The 17,082-nt window shown below is 51.3% G+C and overlaps 1 protein-coding gene across 2 annotated transcripts in view; it reads left to right on the top strand.

The window, feature by feature from the left end:
• Nucleotides 1-17,082, top strand: part of UBE2O (ubiquitin conjugating enzyme E2 O) — a 62,596-nt gene that overhangs the window by 40,301 nt on the left and 5,213 nt on the right. For both annotated transcript variants that reach the window (XM_083805487.1, XM_083805488.1), the window contains exons 6-17: nucleotides 1,007-1,150; nucleotides 1,805-1,914; nucleotides 2,714-2,864; nucleotides 3,699-4,201; nucleotides 6,840-6,994; nucleotides 8,458-8,570; nucleotides 9,601-9,726; nucleotides 11,005-11,094; nucleotides 13,454-14,111; nucleotides 15,080-15,216; nucleotides 15,714-15,917; nucleotides 16,636-16,693. In XM_083805487.1, coding sequence (XP_083661613.1) covers nucleotides 1,007-1,150; nucleotides 1,805-1,914; nucleotides 2,714-2,864; nucleotides 3,699-4,201; nucleotides 6,840-6,994; nucleotides 8,458-8,570; nucleotides 9,601-9,726; nucleotides 11,005-11,094; nucleotides 13,454-14,111; nucleotides 15,080-15,216; nucleotides 15,714-15,917; nucleotides 16,636-16,693 — 2,449 coding nt within the window. The remainder of the gene's footprint in view (nucleotides 1-1,006; nucleotides 1,151-1,804; nucleotides 1,915-2,713; nucleotides 2,865-3,698; nucleotides 4,202-6,839; nucleotides 6,995-8,457; nucleotides 8,571-9,600; nucleotides 9,727-11,004; nucleotides 11,095-13,453; nucleotides 14,112-15,079; nucleotides 15,217-15,713; nucleotides 15,918-16,635; nucleotides 16,694-17,082) is intronic.

The following is a 17,082-nucleotide window of genomic DNA, read 5'->3' on the forward strand; positions in this document are numbered from 1 at the left end:
TTTCTGTTTGCCTGTTTCTTCAGAGTAAATGGAATATCATTTTAATAGGATGCGCTGCTGTGGTTTCTTGTCCTGTACAGAAAAGGTGTGGTCTGTTGCTAGACGTTCTCCAGTATTTTAGTCTCTGCTGCTTTGGGCTGTACAGCATGTTTTGTGCTTGTTAATTTGATGTTGTAGCAGCATCCAGCTTTTAGGTACCTGGTTTTGAGATATTTTTTGGAGTCAGGCTGCCTTTAAAGTGCACGTAGTCTTCTAGAGGCTTGCAGTTTCACCTGAGACGTGAGTTGTCTCCAGTGTTAGTCGATCCTGTGCGCAGAATTGCTGTGTTGGAAACATGCCTGATTTAGATCTTGTCGCACTGCTCTTATCCTTTCTGACAAATTACAAGACTCCATACATTTTTGTACTCTGTATTCTCTCTACTCTAAACTGCTCTGTCCGCCCCCACATTCTGAGTCTTTGGCTCTTCAAATCACTCCAAATATCAGCGGAAAAGCGTTCTAGGGAAGTAATTGTTTTGTGTACAGTCCTGTTTTGTTTTCAGAGGGCTGTCACATTGACTAATCCACCTAAGACAAAAGGAATACTCACAAATTTAATTTGACAAACAGAGGAGTGAAGGCAGGATCCCTCTGGCTGCCGGAAAGCTGCAGGTGCTCGAACTGGAGCGTGGCAAAGACGGGGTGTCCCTCCGCAGGATTGAGCCCACCTCGGCTGCCTTGTTACTGAGAACGTTTGTGTGAAATCCATATCTCTTGTTTCTTGCAAGTACCTCTGCTTCTCCCACACTGAGTCATAATCCCGTATGAATGTGTGATCGAGTAGGTTGCTATAGAAACTGCTAGGTTGATTTCGGGAGGAGAATGAACTTTAAGAGATGGGCAACTTGCAAGCGAGACTTTTTCCTCTCTGATTAGTCTTACTGATCACGGATGAGGGAAGAGAAACGTTGGAATCTTAAAACTCAAGCCCTTTATGTTTTTTTTTTCCTCCCTTTCCCCTACAGGGTCTCTTCTTTGATGATTCATATGGCTTTTATCCTGGGCAAGTCCTCATCGGGCCTTCTAAAGTCTTTTCCAGTGTGCAGTGGCTCTCGGGTGTGAAGCCCGTTCTGAGCACAAAAAGCAAGTTCAGAGTGGTGGTGGAAGAGGTAAGGATTGACGAGCTGACACACGGCCACTTTCTGCACAGAATGGGTCCTTGGCTGGCGTTTTGGAGCGGAGTCAGCTTGCCATGGTAACCTTCCCAGAGCAAACGCGCTGGGGCTCTGTTCTTCTGCAGTGACAAATTTCTCGTTGGGGACTGACGGGACTTTGGAGCAGGGTTTGGCTTTTCCTCCCGAGGGTCCCTGCTGGCACCCCGTGAGATGATCCTGTGCCAGTACACTTAAAGGCCTATGTGGCTGATCGTTAGGGTAGTGGAAGCACCTCTTCTATTGAAACTTAATGTTGCATGCTGTCCAAAAAGGGAGAAATGTTGCTGACTCCGTGCTGAAAGAGGGAGCAGCTCCAAGTCCATTAGCATGTCTCTTTGTGACATTGGGCTGCTGATTTGTATATACTGTAGCTCCCTTCCAAAGCCAGATGTCTCTCTTAAAGTTTAAAACCTGTAGGAGCTCTCAGTGTTGCCCAGAGCCGTGCTATGGGATTGCTGCAGTGGCTCTGGATGCACTGAAACGTGCTTTGCCATCTTCGGTGACAAAAGCAGGTTTGCTGCTTTCCTGTGCTGCAGCTTTCAGATCCTAGACGCTGCTGTAGGAAAGCCTCTGAAAAATTAAATGTCTTTGTCTCCCTTTACATTGCAGGTGCAGGTGGTAGAACTAAAAGTTACTTGGATCACTAAAAGCTTTTGTCCTGGAGGTACTGACAGTGTGAGCCCTCCCCCCTCTGTGATCAGCCAGGAGAACCTGTCCAGGTGAGGGCAGTTGGAAATCTCTGCACAAACTGGGGGTGACATGCCTGCAGCTGATCAGACACAAAGCTGCTGTTTGCTGTTCTTCTCTGCCTTGTTATATGCCTGTATTCCAGAGGTTCAAAAAGGTGAAGGAATAGCTTCCAAATGAGTTGAGCAGGCCCTTGAGTTACCGCTACAAGGGCTAGCATCCTGCTGTTCTCTCCAAGTGCTTTCCAGCCAACGAGTGCATAGAGGAAAGTGGTGTCTAGCAACTGCTCGCTTCTTCCCTTGTCCTTCCATTTGTGCCTGAAGCAGGCTTCACCTTTTAAATGTGTGTTTGTGCAGCAGGCAATGAAGTGTCCTGCTCTAGACACGAGCTGTTGCTGAAGGAGCATCTGGTGCCCTCTGCAGGCTGCAGCTGCAAAGATGAGCTGGACAAAATTCAGACAGAAAAGTCAGATGAGTAATAGCACAATGCAGCACAGTCCTGTCTGGAGCTCCGAGGGAGGCTGGAGGAGGGGAGCTCTCCAAAGACAGCAAAAAACAATGCCAACTTCAAATGCCTCTTGGCAGCTGTTGCTGGGAGGGGGAACCAGAGGGAGAGGAGCAACTGGTGTCCCACCCAAACCCTTTGTATCCCCGCCCGGTCCCTAGTGAGATTTTCCCACTCCTCCTTTATAATTGTGTGCCTGGGAAGGATTTGGTGCGGTTTTAGCTTCTGGCACCCCAGAAGAAGCCTCAGTGGCATGAGGATATGGTCGCAGCTAGGTTCTGTTACTGCTTTCACACTGTGCTCATGGCTCTCCTCCCGTCCTACCAGGGTAAAGCGTCTGGGGTGCTTTGACCATGCCCAAAGGCAGCTCGGGGAGAGGTGCCTCTATGTGTTCCCAGACAAAGTGGAGCCTGCAAAAATCACCTGTGAATGCCCGGAGAGGAACTGCGTCCTGGGTGAAGGATCGGTTGCCAAAAAGGTGAGCTGAGGGGTGGAGGGAGGGAGATGTGACTTCTCAAATCATTTCTGATCGCTGCGGCTTTTAAAGCAGAGATCTTCCTGGTAGTCATGTGGTCTGAAATGCCGCTCCTGGAGCAGTTGTTGTAAAGAGTAATGGCTTGTTGTTGCCAGCAACCAAGTCACCTTGTGCAGCAATTTCGCTGCCCGGGCGAGGCATGCAGCTAATGCCCCCAGAGAACATGAACAGGACACTGAACACAGAGGTGTCACCTTGCAGGGGTGAAGCTGTGCTCTGACAGCCCGGACTCGGGCGCATGTCGCTTTCATTAACATAACCTCAGATTTTTAACGGAGCTGAACTATTCAGGTAAATCCTTGCTACAGTGATACAAAGAAGCCTTCCCTTCCTAGGCCTAATGAGTCAGGCTATGATTCCTACACCCTGGCTGTAGAGCAGCGGTGTTCCTAGAATAACAGGATATCAGCAGTGTGGACGGTGACCTCCCCGCACAGCTGCGCCTGTTACATAGATTAACTGCTGCAGCCTGTTGTGACCTTCCATCACAAAAAGTTCAGAGCTCGCTTAAAATAGCCTGAAAGAGCCAAACTGCCTTCCTGCGGACGAGTCTGATGCTGCTCAAGAGCTGGCTGGTGTTTGCTCCTGAGCAGAGTAGTGCTGAGATGGCTGCAGTGTGCTCTCGCCAGCATGACTTGCTGGTTTGCAGAATACTCCGGTGTAGTGAAATGTGCAGAGGCCCACGGGGTGCTGTATCCTTCTGTACAAAGTCACCTGTTCCTAGGTAGCTTGCTGAGTGTACAAGCATGTTGTCTGACCCATGTCTGCTTTCTGTAGGTGAGGAGGCTGCTGAAGAAGCAGATAGTGAAGATCATGTCGTGCTCCCCGGAGTCTCAGGGTACCACTGAAGCCCCTGACAAAGAGTCTGCTACAGCCGCTGACCAGAAAGCAGAAGACATTAAGCCTGGATCGAAGTGTGAGCTGGATGACTCTTCCAACAGCGCACTGAGTGCAGGGGAGAGAAAGGAGGAGCAGCCTGAAGAAACGGGGAAAGAGAAAGGGGGAGCAGCAGCACGACAGCAGCAGCCTCCCTACCTGCTGAAAGACGAGGCACCGTCTGACTACCGGCTTCAGTCCATGGAGCAAGATGCTGATGACGAGGCAGCCGATGACACCGATGATACTAGCTCTGTCACCTCTTCTGCCAGCTCTACCGCCTCGTCCCAGAGCGGCAGCGGCACCGGCCGCAAGAAGAGCATCCCCCTCTCCATCAAAAACCTGAAGCGGAAGCACAAGAAGAAGAAGACCAAGATTTCAAGAGAGTTTAAGCCAGGAGACAGGTGAGCTGGCTTTCCAAACTCAGGTATAGGTGCCAAAATTTCCTTTATCAAAGCTCTCAGATGTTAACCACCTCCTCAGCTTGGGTGGAGGCTGATGGTGTGCCTCGTGTTAGGACACTGCTTGGTAGTCACCAGCAGTGATTGTTTTGTGATAACTGAGCAGCGACCTGTGTGAAATCAGCTTGGTCTCCGTCCAACCCGTGATGAAACTGGGGCCACGTGATTTGACACCGATGCTACTCTATTTCTGCTGTGCCTCGGGGCATCGCCGGAATATCTGTGCTGTGCTAGGCTCTGTACGCAGAGAAGGAGGCGTATAAAGATTGCACAGCTTAAACGTGACACTAATTGGCCACCTCGCTGGCAGCTTCTGCAGAGAGGCTGAGGACAGACCACGACAGTGTGAACGGACAGCTAGCCTTCATAGAGGGCTGCCCGCAGAGCTCAGGGAGGTCTGTGCTGGCAGGGGTTCGTACTGCAGTGCTCTCTGCTTTATCCTTACCCTGCTTTGTAGAGGGATCTGCAACCTTTGCTAGCAATATGCCTCTAATTGTTTTTTTTAGTGATCAAAATGCACTTCTTGAGAGCCTCAGAAGAATTGATTTCAGTAGCTTGGCGGATTGCATGTGTCTGCCCGTTTCTAGAAATACCTATCTCAGCATTTTCCCCTTTTTCTGAATTTGAGAATGTTTAAGCTGTGTTTAGGGGAAGCACGGGCACCAGACAGCTGGCTAGCCTACCTTGCTAGCTTCCCTGGGCTACTTAATTGTATAAAAACTCTGCATTACTTTATTTCTGATGCAGAGATGTGAGAATCCTCCCAGAAAAGTGACATTACCAGGATTTAAGAGATCCAGTAGTTTGAGAATGCCTTGAGCTTCATTCTCATTTTGTTTATTTTAGCTTTGCCTGTATACAAGGAGAGCTGTTCCTTTACTCCGTGCAGGTTTTGGAGAAACTCTGTTTGAAGGTCACAATGCTCAGCAGAGCAGTATTCGTAGAATCATAGAATGGTTTGGGTTGGAAGGGACCTTGAAGTTCCTCTCATTCCAACCCCCTGCCACGGGCAGGGACGCCTCCCACCAGCCCAGGCTGCCCCCAGCCCCATCCAGCCTGGCCTTGGGCACCGCCAGGGATGGGGCAGCCACAGCTCCTCTGGGCAGCCTGTGCCAGTGCCTCACCGCCCTCCGAGTGAAGCTCAGTATGAGTGGTCTTCGCTGCTTGAATATTCAGAGGAAGCTGGTGAGGCCACCAGGAGGTGTGCTGCCAAGCGCTGCAGAGAAAAGCAAAGCCGATGAGCTTGCTGCAGTCGCTCACCAGATCCGGTGTGTCAGCTCGTGGGCATCTCCAGCTGCAGGGTGCCAGCTCAGCACGAGGCTTTTCCATCATTTAGTGACCTGCTGCAGCTCCCCGGCCAGCCTGCACACCTCTGGTTATCTCTTAGTGAGGACGCATCCTGATTTTTACTAGTGCCCAGGAGCGATGGATCATTGAAAATGAGTTGTGAAGCAGCATAAACAGCTCTGCAGACAGGACCAGACCGTGTCTCCTGGCCTTTCCCCTCTCCCATCCTCAGCAGTGCATCCCCTACGAGACAAGGAATCCTCCCTTGGCGTGTCACCCACCACACTTGACCTCCTACAGACTTCCTTCCCTGATAAGCTCTGCAGTTGGGTGCTGGCCCTGCCAGAAATTTCGGATTATTTCCACTTCAGAACATTTCACTGCTGACACGCATAAAAACAGGGGTGGGCGAAAACAGCCTATTGTATCCGCTTTATGGTTTGACTTGAACCCAACACAAATGCAGCACTTGTGTTGTGTCTGCAAGGCCTGGCCAGCCAAATAAAGGCTGTATTTAAGATCAGCGTGGGATTGAAAAGACAAGTTGCGTGGAGCCAGGCAGAATGGAGCTGCAGGCTATCTGGACAGGCTTTTCTAAAGAACCCTCCACCATATTCATGTCTCCTACGGCATGGAATAAATTCCAGCTGTCATGCTTCACAGTGGAGTACCAGCATGCGGTCTTGTTGTGTGCTTGGGATTTGGTTTTGACCTGCAGACAAATACATGTGTATGTTTGAACAGCCGGGAAGGAGAGTTCTCTTTTAAACAAAATGTCCTTTTGCTTTACCCACATTCCGTGTTTTCAGCCTCTTTTCCTTTCTGGAAGGACTGAGATGGATGCTGCTTTCTTTTTCCTTTCCAGTCCTAGGCTCCTCCAAGCTGCCAGGCTATACCAGTAGGTGTTTCAGTGGAGAAGATCTTCAGTTTCAAAGTATTTCCAGCTACTGTCTTACCTCAGCTGGCTGTGGAAAGTGGGTGCCAGTAGTCATGTTAATTTATTCCACTAGCAATGAAATAAGCTCAGCTCCCTGGAAAGTAAATCCTCATGCAATACAGACTGGTGCGTGTTGTAACATCTGCAGTGTAACGTGCAGTGATTGAGAACCTGTCAAAACCAAGCCTGCTGTGCAGCTCTTTCCCCTGGACCAGGCTTCCTTCCCAGCCCGGTGACTTCTCCTTGTGGTGCTGCAAAGTGCCGAGATCCGTCTTGACTCCTGATGTCGGCAGCATCGAGTTCTGGGTGGGTTTCGTGCACGTTCCCTCTGGTAACTGCTCGGCTTTGCGTTCCCAGGGTTGCTGTGGAAGTGGTGACCACGATGACTTCGGCTGATGTGATGTGGCAGGATGGCACCGTGGAGACGAACATTCGCTCCAATGAGCTGATTCCAGTCCATCATCTGGACAACAATGAGTTCTGCCCTGGGGATTTCGTGGTGGACAAAAGAGGTATTGAGTGTCAAAGACATGCTCTCGGGGAGCAAACATGCTCTTAATTACAAAGTATTTCTCAATCTGGATCTTCTAATGTACGTTTTAGCCCTTTTTACAGTAGCTGTTAGTACTACTCACGTGAGGTAGGCACAAGAGCCTTACAGGGGGCAGAGCGACTCAGGTGACTTTACCCAAATGTCAGCAGAGAACCGTTATTTAAATACCAAGGTTGAACTGTGACAGGCAGGATGTGAAAGGAGTAAATGCCAAGGAACGAAACCAGGGTTCTCAGCATTTCTGTAGAGCAGGGGTGGCCTGCCGTCTCCTTGAGAGCGCAAATGGCTCTGAGCTCCGTCCCAGAATGAGGGGAGGGACAAACAGCTCATCTCCTGCTGCTTTCTTTGAAAGACCTGCCTGTCATGACCCTCTCTTTTTCTCAGTGTTTTGGCAACCCAGAGGCAACATCTACTCGCCTTCCTTTTCTTCACTAAACCAATTGGAGATGCTAGTGAGGGCCACAGTACAAGTTGGAGATGACTGGGAGACTTACAGCTGTAGGCTATGAGATACTGATGGCACGCCAGCTGGCTCTTAGCTGGCTTCTGTAGTCGACCCTCAGCGGTGGGGAGCACAAGATGTTCTCAGAGGTTGGGAAGATGGAAAGCTGGTTGTCAAAAAAAAAAAAAAGTTTTGCGTGCCCATTTTTAATGAGTAATTGTCTGGCCAGTCTCGTGGGTTAAACCTGTTTTGTGGAAACTGAAGATACCCATCAGCTCCAGTCCTTCTGTCCCAGTTTGGGATCTGCATTCCCGTGTCATGCATGCCCTCCAGCAGAGTCTGGGCTCCCTGCAGTTCTCTGTGTCCCTGCTAAGTGTGCTGAGAGGTGGATCTTGTCAGCCCCACAAATCTGAGAGGTGTCTGGATAACAGCCCAGGTCCAGGCCCAGCTTTTTTCTGTAGGACACACGGTGCAGACATACGCACACGTATGCCTTCATCCTGCCTGCCTTCCATGTTTGTTGTCCTGTGTATTTTTCCAGAGGAGCAAAACTGTTGTGGGTGGCGCAGTTTCAGATGAGCTTGGCAGCCAGGGCTGCTTCCAGGGAGCTCTTGGCTGTCCTGTCCAGGAACGCAGACACTCTGTCATCGTGGAAGTGCTTTGGAGGGCAGAGCACTAAGGGGATGGCTCGTTTTCTTGTTTTGTCCTTATAATAGAGCTCAAAAGGGGTCCTGAAGTGAATGTGTTCACCCTGTCCGATGCAACATCATCTTGCTTTATCATCACTCTGTGCCCTATTAAAATGTAGCTCCTTATCTGAGCACGGTTTCAACTGTGTAGGAAGAACTGTTTTTCCTCATGCCATTCACAAACGGAAGGTTTCAGCTAGAAGCTGGGGAGCTGACAGCCTCAGGCGTGTGTGAAGGCTGTGCTCCTTCACTTAACTTGTCTGTTTTTTCCCCTACCATTGCGACCAAAAGCTCAGAGCTCCCAGGACCCCGGCGTATACGGAGTCGTGCAGTCTGGTGACCATATCGGCCGTACCTGCGTGGTGAAGTGGTTCAAGCTGAAATCCAGCGGGGACGACGTGGAGGTAAGTGCAGCAGCAGTGCCTGCTGAGGCCAGCTAAGAGAAAGCAGCCGCAAAACAGCATGAGGTTCACACAGATAAACCTGGAAGTCAGCTCTGCGGTGGAGTCTGTCCTTGAGGATGGGAACAGTCATGTGCTCGTGGGCCTGGGAGACTTCAGCCAGAAGTGGTGACACCGCATATTTGTTAGATGCCTGCAAGGCAGCAAAGAACAAGCAAAGAGTTCTCATCCCATGATCGATACCAGGCTCTGGTATGGATGGAAATGTCTGTAGTCACAGGCAGTTGGTTTCTTGAGTTCTCTGTAAGACTTTTTCCCTACTGTGTCTTTACTAGTTGATAGAGAATCCATGGCTTGTTATCCTGCTTTTTGGGGAGCTTATAGGAACACGATTTCACAGACTCTTGTGGACAACAGTCTAGTGGAAGATGTGTGGTTCGAGTCTCCCCTCTCAAATCTAGTGCAGGGCCTTCTGCCTTAGGACGGGGGCTGTGTTGTAACTGAGCAGGGCCCTGTATGCCTAGAAACAGAACATCAGTCTCGTCTGGGGTTGTGTTCTGCTTTACTTCTCATTATTTGTGAGCTCCTAGCATTTCTCCAGGAGAAACAAAAGGAAAGATGTTTCCCATCAATTGATAAGCTCTTTGCCAGACATTTCCAGTTTGATTGTTTCTAAAGTAAATGCAGTCCTTTGGGCCCCGCTAAACTGCTGTGAGAAATCTGGGTGTTCAGAAGGGAGTTAAACATTCTTGCATGTCTCGCCATCTCAGTGGTGTGGAACCCAAAGCGAAGGTGAGGGAACCTGAAGAGATGAGAGGGAGAGCATCAGTTTCCTTTCATTATTGTTCCTTGGCTGGTGCACTACAGGATGGGATGACGAGTCTAACAAACCGCAGCAGTTCCTTCCTGCAGTCTGTTAGAGAACCGAAAATGGACGAGATGTGATGAGGAGTACTCTAGGTGTTGAAAGAGTGCTGGGAGGATCAGCGCAGCATCCTGGGGCTGACATGTTTGCCTTCTGTCTGCAACACAGCTGATCGGGGAGGAGGAGGACGTGAGTGTGTATGACATTGCTGACCATCCAGACTTTCGCTTCCGCACTACTGACATTGTGATTCGCATCGGCAACTCGGACGGAGCCACAGCTAAGGAAGATGAGGTGGGTTCTCAGCACACTTACATGACCATGTTGTCACCAGGTACTAGTCTGGGGACGCTTGAAAGAGTCAGTGGGAGAGCTATGACCCCACATGCCCACATCCTGGGCATCCTAAACTCCCTAGCTTGCTAGTTTTATATTGTAGTATCCTCTGCTGTCACGAGTACCATATCACATCTCCAGGTCTGGTGGAGATGTAACCTTGAAATCCTTTGACCGTGGTGACAGAGACTGTAACAAAGCCAGAACACATGTTGAGACAAGAATCAAAGATTTGCCTTATGGTTTTTAATCAGGCTTAAGGATTGCTTAGGATTTGAGTAACCTGTAATATGAGAATATTCCGTGGATTCCTGAGCCAAGAGTAGAGGCGCATTTGTCATACAACCAATTTAATTTGGCCACAGAAGATTGGGGTTCTGATTTTTGTCTGTTTTATCAAGTACGTGTTAATTTTGATCATTGAGTGGATTCATCTCCTGGGAAGGAAAGGGAAGCAATTTATTTTGTAGAAAATAACAGTTGGACTTGATGATCTTAGAGGTCTTTTCCCACCTAAGTGACTCTATGAATATGCTGTTTGCTAGGAAAGAGGCTTCCTTATTTTGCCTGGAAGACCTCCACCTGTTGAGACATTGTTTGCCCTAGAAAAGGGTTAAAGGGTGTAGGATGGCTCCTCTTGCGGTTCTGGTTTCAGCAGCGCGAAACATATCTGTGCATGCTCGGCTGACCCAGATAACCTTCCAGTGCAAGATGCCGCTTAACATGCACCCTCTGTGCCAGCTGCATGCGGCAGGTCTGTTCCTGCACCCTGCGAGGGCCGCTGTGAGCCCTTCCTGCTGGGTGGCTCCTGCGACCCACTAGAGGGCAGCCTGCTCCAGGGGACTGCCAGGTCTCTTTCTGGCAGATACCCCTGGTTGCTGCCCCTTGGGACGGCCACAGCTCTGATCCTGGTGAAAATTCTGGAATTCTGCTGCCAGACCAGCCTTTTGGGGGTCCTCTGCCATGGGGAGGAGTCTTCCACATCTCCGTGGTAGTGTTACGGGTTTTCTCATGGAAACCCTACACATAGGATTCTTTTCCCCCTGTCCGTGGGACCTCAGGACTCCTGTCACTTCTGCTGCAGCCGGCTCTCTGGCTAAGCAGCAAGCGTTTTTTAGGAGGGTGCAGGTTTGGAGGCCTCCAGCGTGGGGCACAGCTGTTTCTCCAGAGCTTCCTGCTCTGCACTGAACAGCCTGGGAAAGAAAAGAGGCTGACGAACTGCTCTTGTGTCCACAGCCTTCGGTCGGACAGGTGGCTCGCGTGGATGTCAGCAGCAAGGTGGAAGTGGTGTGGGCTGATAACTCCAAGACTATCATTCTGCCTCAGGTGAGGTCCCATGCCTAGCTTGTGATATCTCTGTAATTCTTAGCTGAATGACAAGTTTTAAATGCCAGATGCAAAGAGGTTCACTCTGTAAGGGAACCTTGCTCTATTTGTTGTTGCCTTCCCATGTGAAAGGGTGGCTTCACACCTCTGTTAGTGCGCAAAAATTGTTGCCTTTTTTTAGGAGGACTGAGCAGCTAATTGGTCAGCACTACTTCTCAATCTAGAGAGCCTTATGCTGCCAGGAAAGTACAGGCAGACTGCTGGTTCCTTCTGTGCCGCGTGCTCACAGCTCTGACCACAGCCTTCCTCCAGCACCTGCTGCTTTGCAGACGGGGGTTGCAGAGCGAAGTGATCACCGGTTTTGACTTGAGCCCAGGTTAACCGTGTTGCCCAACTGCTGAAAAACTATTGCTGCTTCTGTCTCGCTTGTGAAATGGCACTGTAGTGTTCTGTTTGGTTTAAGAAGCTCCCCCAGAAGCTGGATGAGAGCCCCAAGTTGTGACCTTAGCTAACCTAGGAATCAGACCCAAATCTCCTCCCAAGGCAGGGAGGGGAAGGAGCTGAGTGCAAGCTTTAAAACAGAGATAGAACCACGCTGCTATTCCACTTAACCCCATGCATTTGTCTTCTGCATTGTTCTATTTTAAGGTTTTTGTCGTACTGTCTTGTAACCGTATTCACGACTACATACAGTTCCGTCCCATGGCTCTCCCCCTTGTTGCTTCAAATTAGCGCAGACACCCTAAAGATAAGAGCAGCCCTGCTTCTGTAAGCTCCCATCTCCGTCAGCGTGGCAGCGAACACCCTTGCCTCTGCTAGAGAGGTGCATCTGCTTGATCAAGATCTCTTTTTAAAGCAAGCAGCTCTGCATTAATTACAGCAGAATAGTCAATGCCCGCACTATGGCAGTGGGCTGGAGCGCCACAAAGCAGGCTGCTGTCTCCCTTCCCCCTGATGTCACATGCGCTCGGATCACAGGCACAATCGGAGGTCTGATGCGTGCCCCACAAAGGGCTGCTCTCACGCTGCGGAGCTCGGGCTCCGCCGCAGCTCCTGCTGTGTCACGCCAGTCCCTTCGGTTCTGCTCGTCTGCGTAATTGCAGGAGCCGGGGAAATGTCAGCAGCGTGAATTATCAGCTGGTAAAGCGGTGATTTATCAATCCGTGTGCTCAGAGACGAGCTGGCTGGGTGCTTTTTCTCAGCTCTAAAAATAAGGATGGCATAACTGGCTAATTAACTTTTCCAGCTCAGGTTTGGATTAGCTTTGAGGGCAGTGACTTTTGATGGCTTCTCCTGCCTGCAGTCAACTCGCGTTGAACCCAGCTGACCCCTGCTAGCTGCCCGTCTCTGGGTGGCACGGGACTGGCTGAACAGCGCTTGTTCAGCTCGGGGCTTTGACAAGAGGACTGAGTGTCCACGTGCTGTAGTCTCTAGGCTCATATCTTTAGCCTCTAGGCTCACATCTTGCAAGAATGAGAGGATTTGGGGCCGTCATTCAAGTGTCAGGAGCAAAGTCGTTCCTGCTCCCTTGCTTCCGTGATGGAACCTGGAGCTGGAGTTGTCTGTAAGCCTCTGCAAGGGGACCTCGCGGGGGATGCAGCATGTGCAAAAGCACGATTACAAGAGATGAGGGTAGACGGAGTGGGGATGGGCTCAGCTTTCAGCTGCGAAAGGGAGGAGAACATTTTATGTGAGGGCTTATTCAGCAGCTGTTTGGGCTTTATTGTCCCAGCTGAATTTTAAGCAGAAGTGACATACAATGGCTAAAGCAACACAGCAGAGCTCTGATGGCAAGAAGTGTGTGCCACAGGAGAAGAAATCTGGTTTGTGAATGTTTTCCTGGTTCCAGCATTGTCTCTGTGGAAGGACAGCGTCGAGGCAGCCAAAATCAGGGTTCTGTGCCAGCAGGGTTTCTGGTACAGAGGCAGGCCTTAGAAACACGAGCTCCACACATAATACCCAGTGCCGTCTGAAATAGCCGTGTGTTCAGAAACCCTGGGGCATTTGGGTAGCTCCCTGGCCCTGGCGTGCTCTCCTTGGTCGGCTGTATCCCAGCCACTGAGCTGGCTGCATCCTATCTAGACCTGCCCTAGTTTTCCCCCAGTGCCCTACTTTGAAAAGTGGAGGATGGGGCAATGCTGATTCATGGTCTGCGCGGGTTATCCACGAGCACGCTATTGGGATCAAACACAATCCGCCCCGTATAGGTGGAAGAGGTTGAAACAACCAGACAAATTCTATCCAGCAGCTCCCTGTCCGTGGTGAGAACTGGTATGCCTGCATTTAGAAATGATTCAAACTCTGCGTGTGCTTCAGCCGAAGTGCTCGGGTGCCTTCTCTAACTGTGCTCTCCTTTTAGCACTTATACAACATTGAGTCGGAAATCGAGGAGTCAGACTATGACTCTGTTGACGGCAGCACCAGCGGGGCATCCTCGGAGTGGGAGGATGAAAGCGACAGCTGGGAGACAGACAACGGCCTCATGGAAGACGACCACCCAAAAATTGAGGAGTTAGAGCCTGAGGAGCCGGTGGTAGAGGAGGTGAAGAAAGTAGAGGAACAAGTCCAGGGAGCTGTGGCTATGGCGGTCGCAGATCTTGCTGCGGAGAAAGCTGGCAAGGACGGAGCCCCAAAGAGCTTCCGGGAACTAAAGGAAGCCATCAAGATCCTGGAGAGCCTGAAAAATATGACTGTGGAGCAGCTGCTGACTGGTTCTCCCACCTCCCCGACTGTGGAGCTGGAAAAACCCACCCGGGAGAAGAAGTTCTTGGACGATATTAAAAAGCTGCAGGAAAATCTGAAGAAGACCTTGGATAACGTGGCCATTGCAGAGGAGGAGAAGATGGAAGCCATGGTGGAGACGGAGAAGAAAGAAGAAAAAGCCGAGGCGCAGACACCGGTGAGGTCGGAGTGGCCCAGTGAGACACCGGTGCTCTGCCAGCAGAGCGGGGGCAAGCCTGGAGTCACCTTCACCAGCGCTAAGGGAGAAGTCTTCTCCGTGCTGGAGTATGCTCCAGGTGAGCGTGTCGGGGCAGGCCGCTGTGGGAGGCTCTGTCCTTTGTTGCTGTCCTGCAACGTTTCTCCTTCTCCAAAACATCTGCTTCTAGGCCTCTTGGATTGGGTATCCTCCGTGATCTTTCTCACAGCTTATTAACTGGGGAGGAGAAATTGAGACAACTTCAGTAGCACAGTCTGTTCTGGGACATGAACCTGGGGTTTTGGTGGAACTGCTTCTCCAACCATAGAAACGGGGCTTCCCTTTTTTCCCACATTGGAAACTGACTTTGGAGGGCTGTGGGGATCAGTCGCTTCAAAGCTACGGGGTTTGTTCAGGATTTTTTTTGCAGGGGTGGAATGGTTTAGAGGCAGAGCAGGAACAGCTGGTGTTCTTGTGCTGGGTGTCCTCGGTTGGGTGAGTGTCCTTGTTCACGTTAATCAGCCAAAAATAAAAAAGAGCATCTGGCCGTGCGGAACACTGGTGACAGCAGAGCCCAAGGTGTGCTCGGCAAGCCGGCCAGACCTGAGAAGGGGAGGTGGCCAACCTGTTCCGGAGGTATGTATAAATAAAACCAGGGAGCTGCACTCAGGTTTCGCAGACAGGAGGTCATCGCTTTGATGCCTCATTGTCCCAGCTGTGTGACAGGGCCCTTTGTGGGACCCAAAGAACAGGAGGTGCAGGTTGTGGCTGCTGTACGGTGTGGGAAAAGTCAAATAATCTCTAGCTGCCTCTTGGCTCTGCACCAACGCAAGTTAAATTGCCCCGGGCTGATGCAGGAGCTGGGTTATTTTTGAAAAGCTCTAGGGTTTCTTGTCTTCACTGGCGAGAGCTGGGGTTCTTCAGCGGGATACTTCTGAAGCTTCTCTTGCTGCTGCTACCCCCCATTTCCTCTCTGCTGAATGACAGGTTTGATACATGAGTAGATTTGCCTTCAGAAGGAGCCTCTGGCAGTTTCAAGGCTTTAATCCCTTTCTCCTTGCCCCACAGACAGCCATGCCTTCAAGAAAATGGAGTTCCAGCCCCCAGAAGCAAAGAAGTTCTTTAGCACTGTGCGGAAAGAAATGGCTCTCCTGGCCACCTCCCTGCCGGACGGCATCATGGTTAAAACCTTCGAGGATCGAATGGCAAGTGTTTGCTCTGCAGTGCCTGTGTGTTGGAGCTGGGCTCAAAGTCCAGCTCGCGGTCTCTGGAATTCCCTGCTTAGCCTTAATCCCTTGCGTTAGAGGTGCAGGAATGTGTGCAGCCTGTGAAGTACGGCTGTAATTACTGTAAATAACTGCTTTTGCATTCCCTGAGTCGGGGTGGCAAACAACCCCGGATTTCTCACGGCAGGAAACCTGCTTCGGGTGCTTTGCCCACGGGGGTGCCTGTCCCACGGAGCCAGAGGAGGGAGGGTGCAACCGGTGGGGATTGCTGGGCACCCTCTCAAGCCCTGCTTCAGACCCAGAGGCACAGTAAGGCCACGATAGAAGTGCAGCTTGTAGGGGGAAGGTGCCCCGAGATGTGGTGGTTGAGAACTCCTGCAATTCCCCAGCGAGGGCTGAGTTAATCGCTGTGCCAGTACCTCTGTGCCAAGCGGGCTTTGCGCAGCGCCGCGTGGCTCAATCCCCTCTCTCCGCAGGATCTCTTCTCAGCACTTATCAAAGGACCCACGCGCACGCCCTACGAAGATGGCCTCTTCCTCTTCGACATCCAGCTCCCCAACATCTACCCTGCTGTCCCGCCTCTCTTTCGCTACCTCTCGCAGTGCAGCGGGAGGCTGAATCCCAACCTCTACGACAACGGCAAAGTGTGCGTCAGCCTCCTGGGGACGTGGATTGGCAAGGTAACGCTTTCTTCCGCCCACCACTTTCTTCCAACTGCTGCAGGTAGCAGCGGTTGTGCCAGGCCACTGTTGGAACAAACCACTTCCCACCAGGCCGCGAGTCCTGGGTGACTGGCCTGGTGGTGGCTCAGGTTTTAGGTTTGAGGTATCCAGAGCAGGCAGCTGGCAGAGCCGGGCTTCTGCTGGGACTGTTTGGTCCTTGCGTGTCTTTGCTTAACGAGAAGCCTGTAGTCAGACCAGCAAGCGACGAGGGCAGAAGCCCAGATCCCATGCGTTTCTGTGTCACGGCTGGACCAAGGTGGGGTACAGCAGAGATGTCTGATGTGGTGTGTTCGTTCTCCTGTGGCTTCGGTCCCTGTCCCTCATGCAGTGGACAAATTACGTAGTGGGGCACAAAGCCCTGTCGGAGACTTGGTGTAACCAGAGCCACCAAAATGGTGTGGTTTTGGCAGGGGGATCAATAGGGCAGCTGCGGGGGGCTGGAAGTGGTGTCTGGTGTGTAGGTTTACACCATTCCAGGCAGAACTGGCCTGATACAGGGTGGTGCTGGGCTGGCAAAAATAACAGAGAGGGGTTGGCCCAGCAGGCACGCTGGCACATCGTGTCAAGTCCGACAAGCCTTGTTCCTGCTGGAAGCCACACGACCTTCAGCCAGCAATTAGCACGGAGCAAACCGGTGGCGCTTCGGCCCTTTGATGTGTTTGTCTGTGTATTTCAGGGGACGGAAAGGTGGACCAGTAAATCCAGCCTCCTTCAAGTACTCATCTCCATCCAGGGTAAGTGCTCCTGCGGAACCTGCGGGACAGGAAGAGGCAGGGGGAGAGGGGATGCGGGCTTGCAGGGGGCAGGGGGCACACGCAATTGGGATGTGCCACCCCAGCTGGGCTTCTGCTGCCTTTTGCTCTCACCTTGCTGGACAAAGCGGCGTCCTTATCTCTCCAGTTCAGCAGTCCAGGCAGGTGCGAGCTGTCCTCACGCCTTGAGTTTTGGCTGTGTCCCAGGTCTCTGAGACAATGCGTTCCCTCCTTCTCGCTGCAGCAGCTAACCACAGAGCTGTTCTGCTTGTTAGTCGGAGCTGACAAAGGTGAACCATTTTGTTCTCTGTCAGTTCCCAAAGCTAATTGAAGCTGCTGCTAAACCGGGCTCAGTTTGCAGGACTGTTTTT

This window comes from Anser anser, assembly GCF_964211835.1.
Source record: "Anser anser genome assembly, chromosome: 19".
Classification (NCBI taxonomy): Eukaryota; Metazoa; Chordata; class Aves; order Anseriformes; family Anatidae; genus Anser; species Anser anser.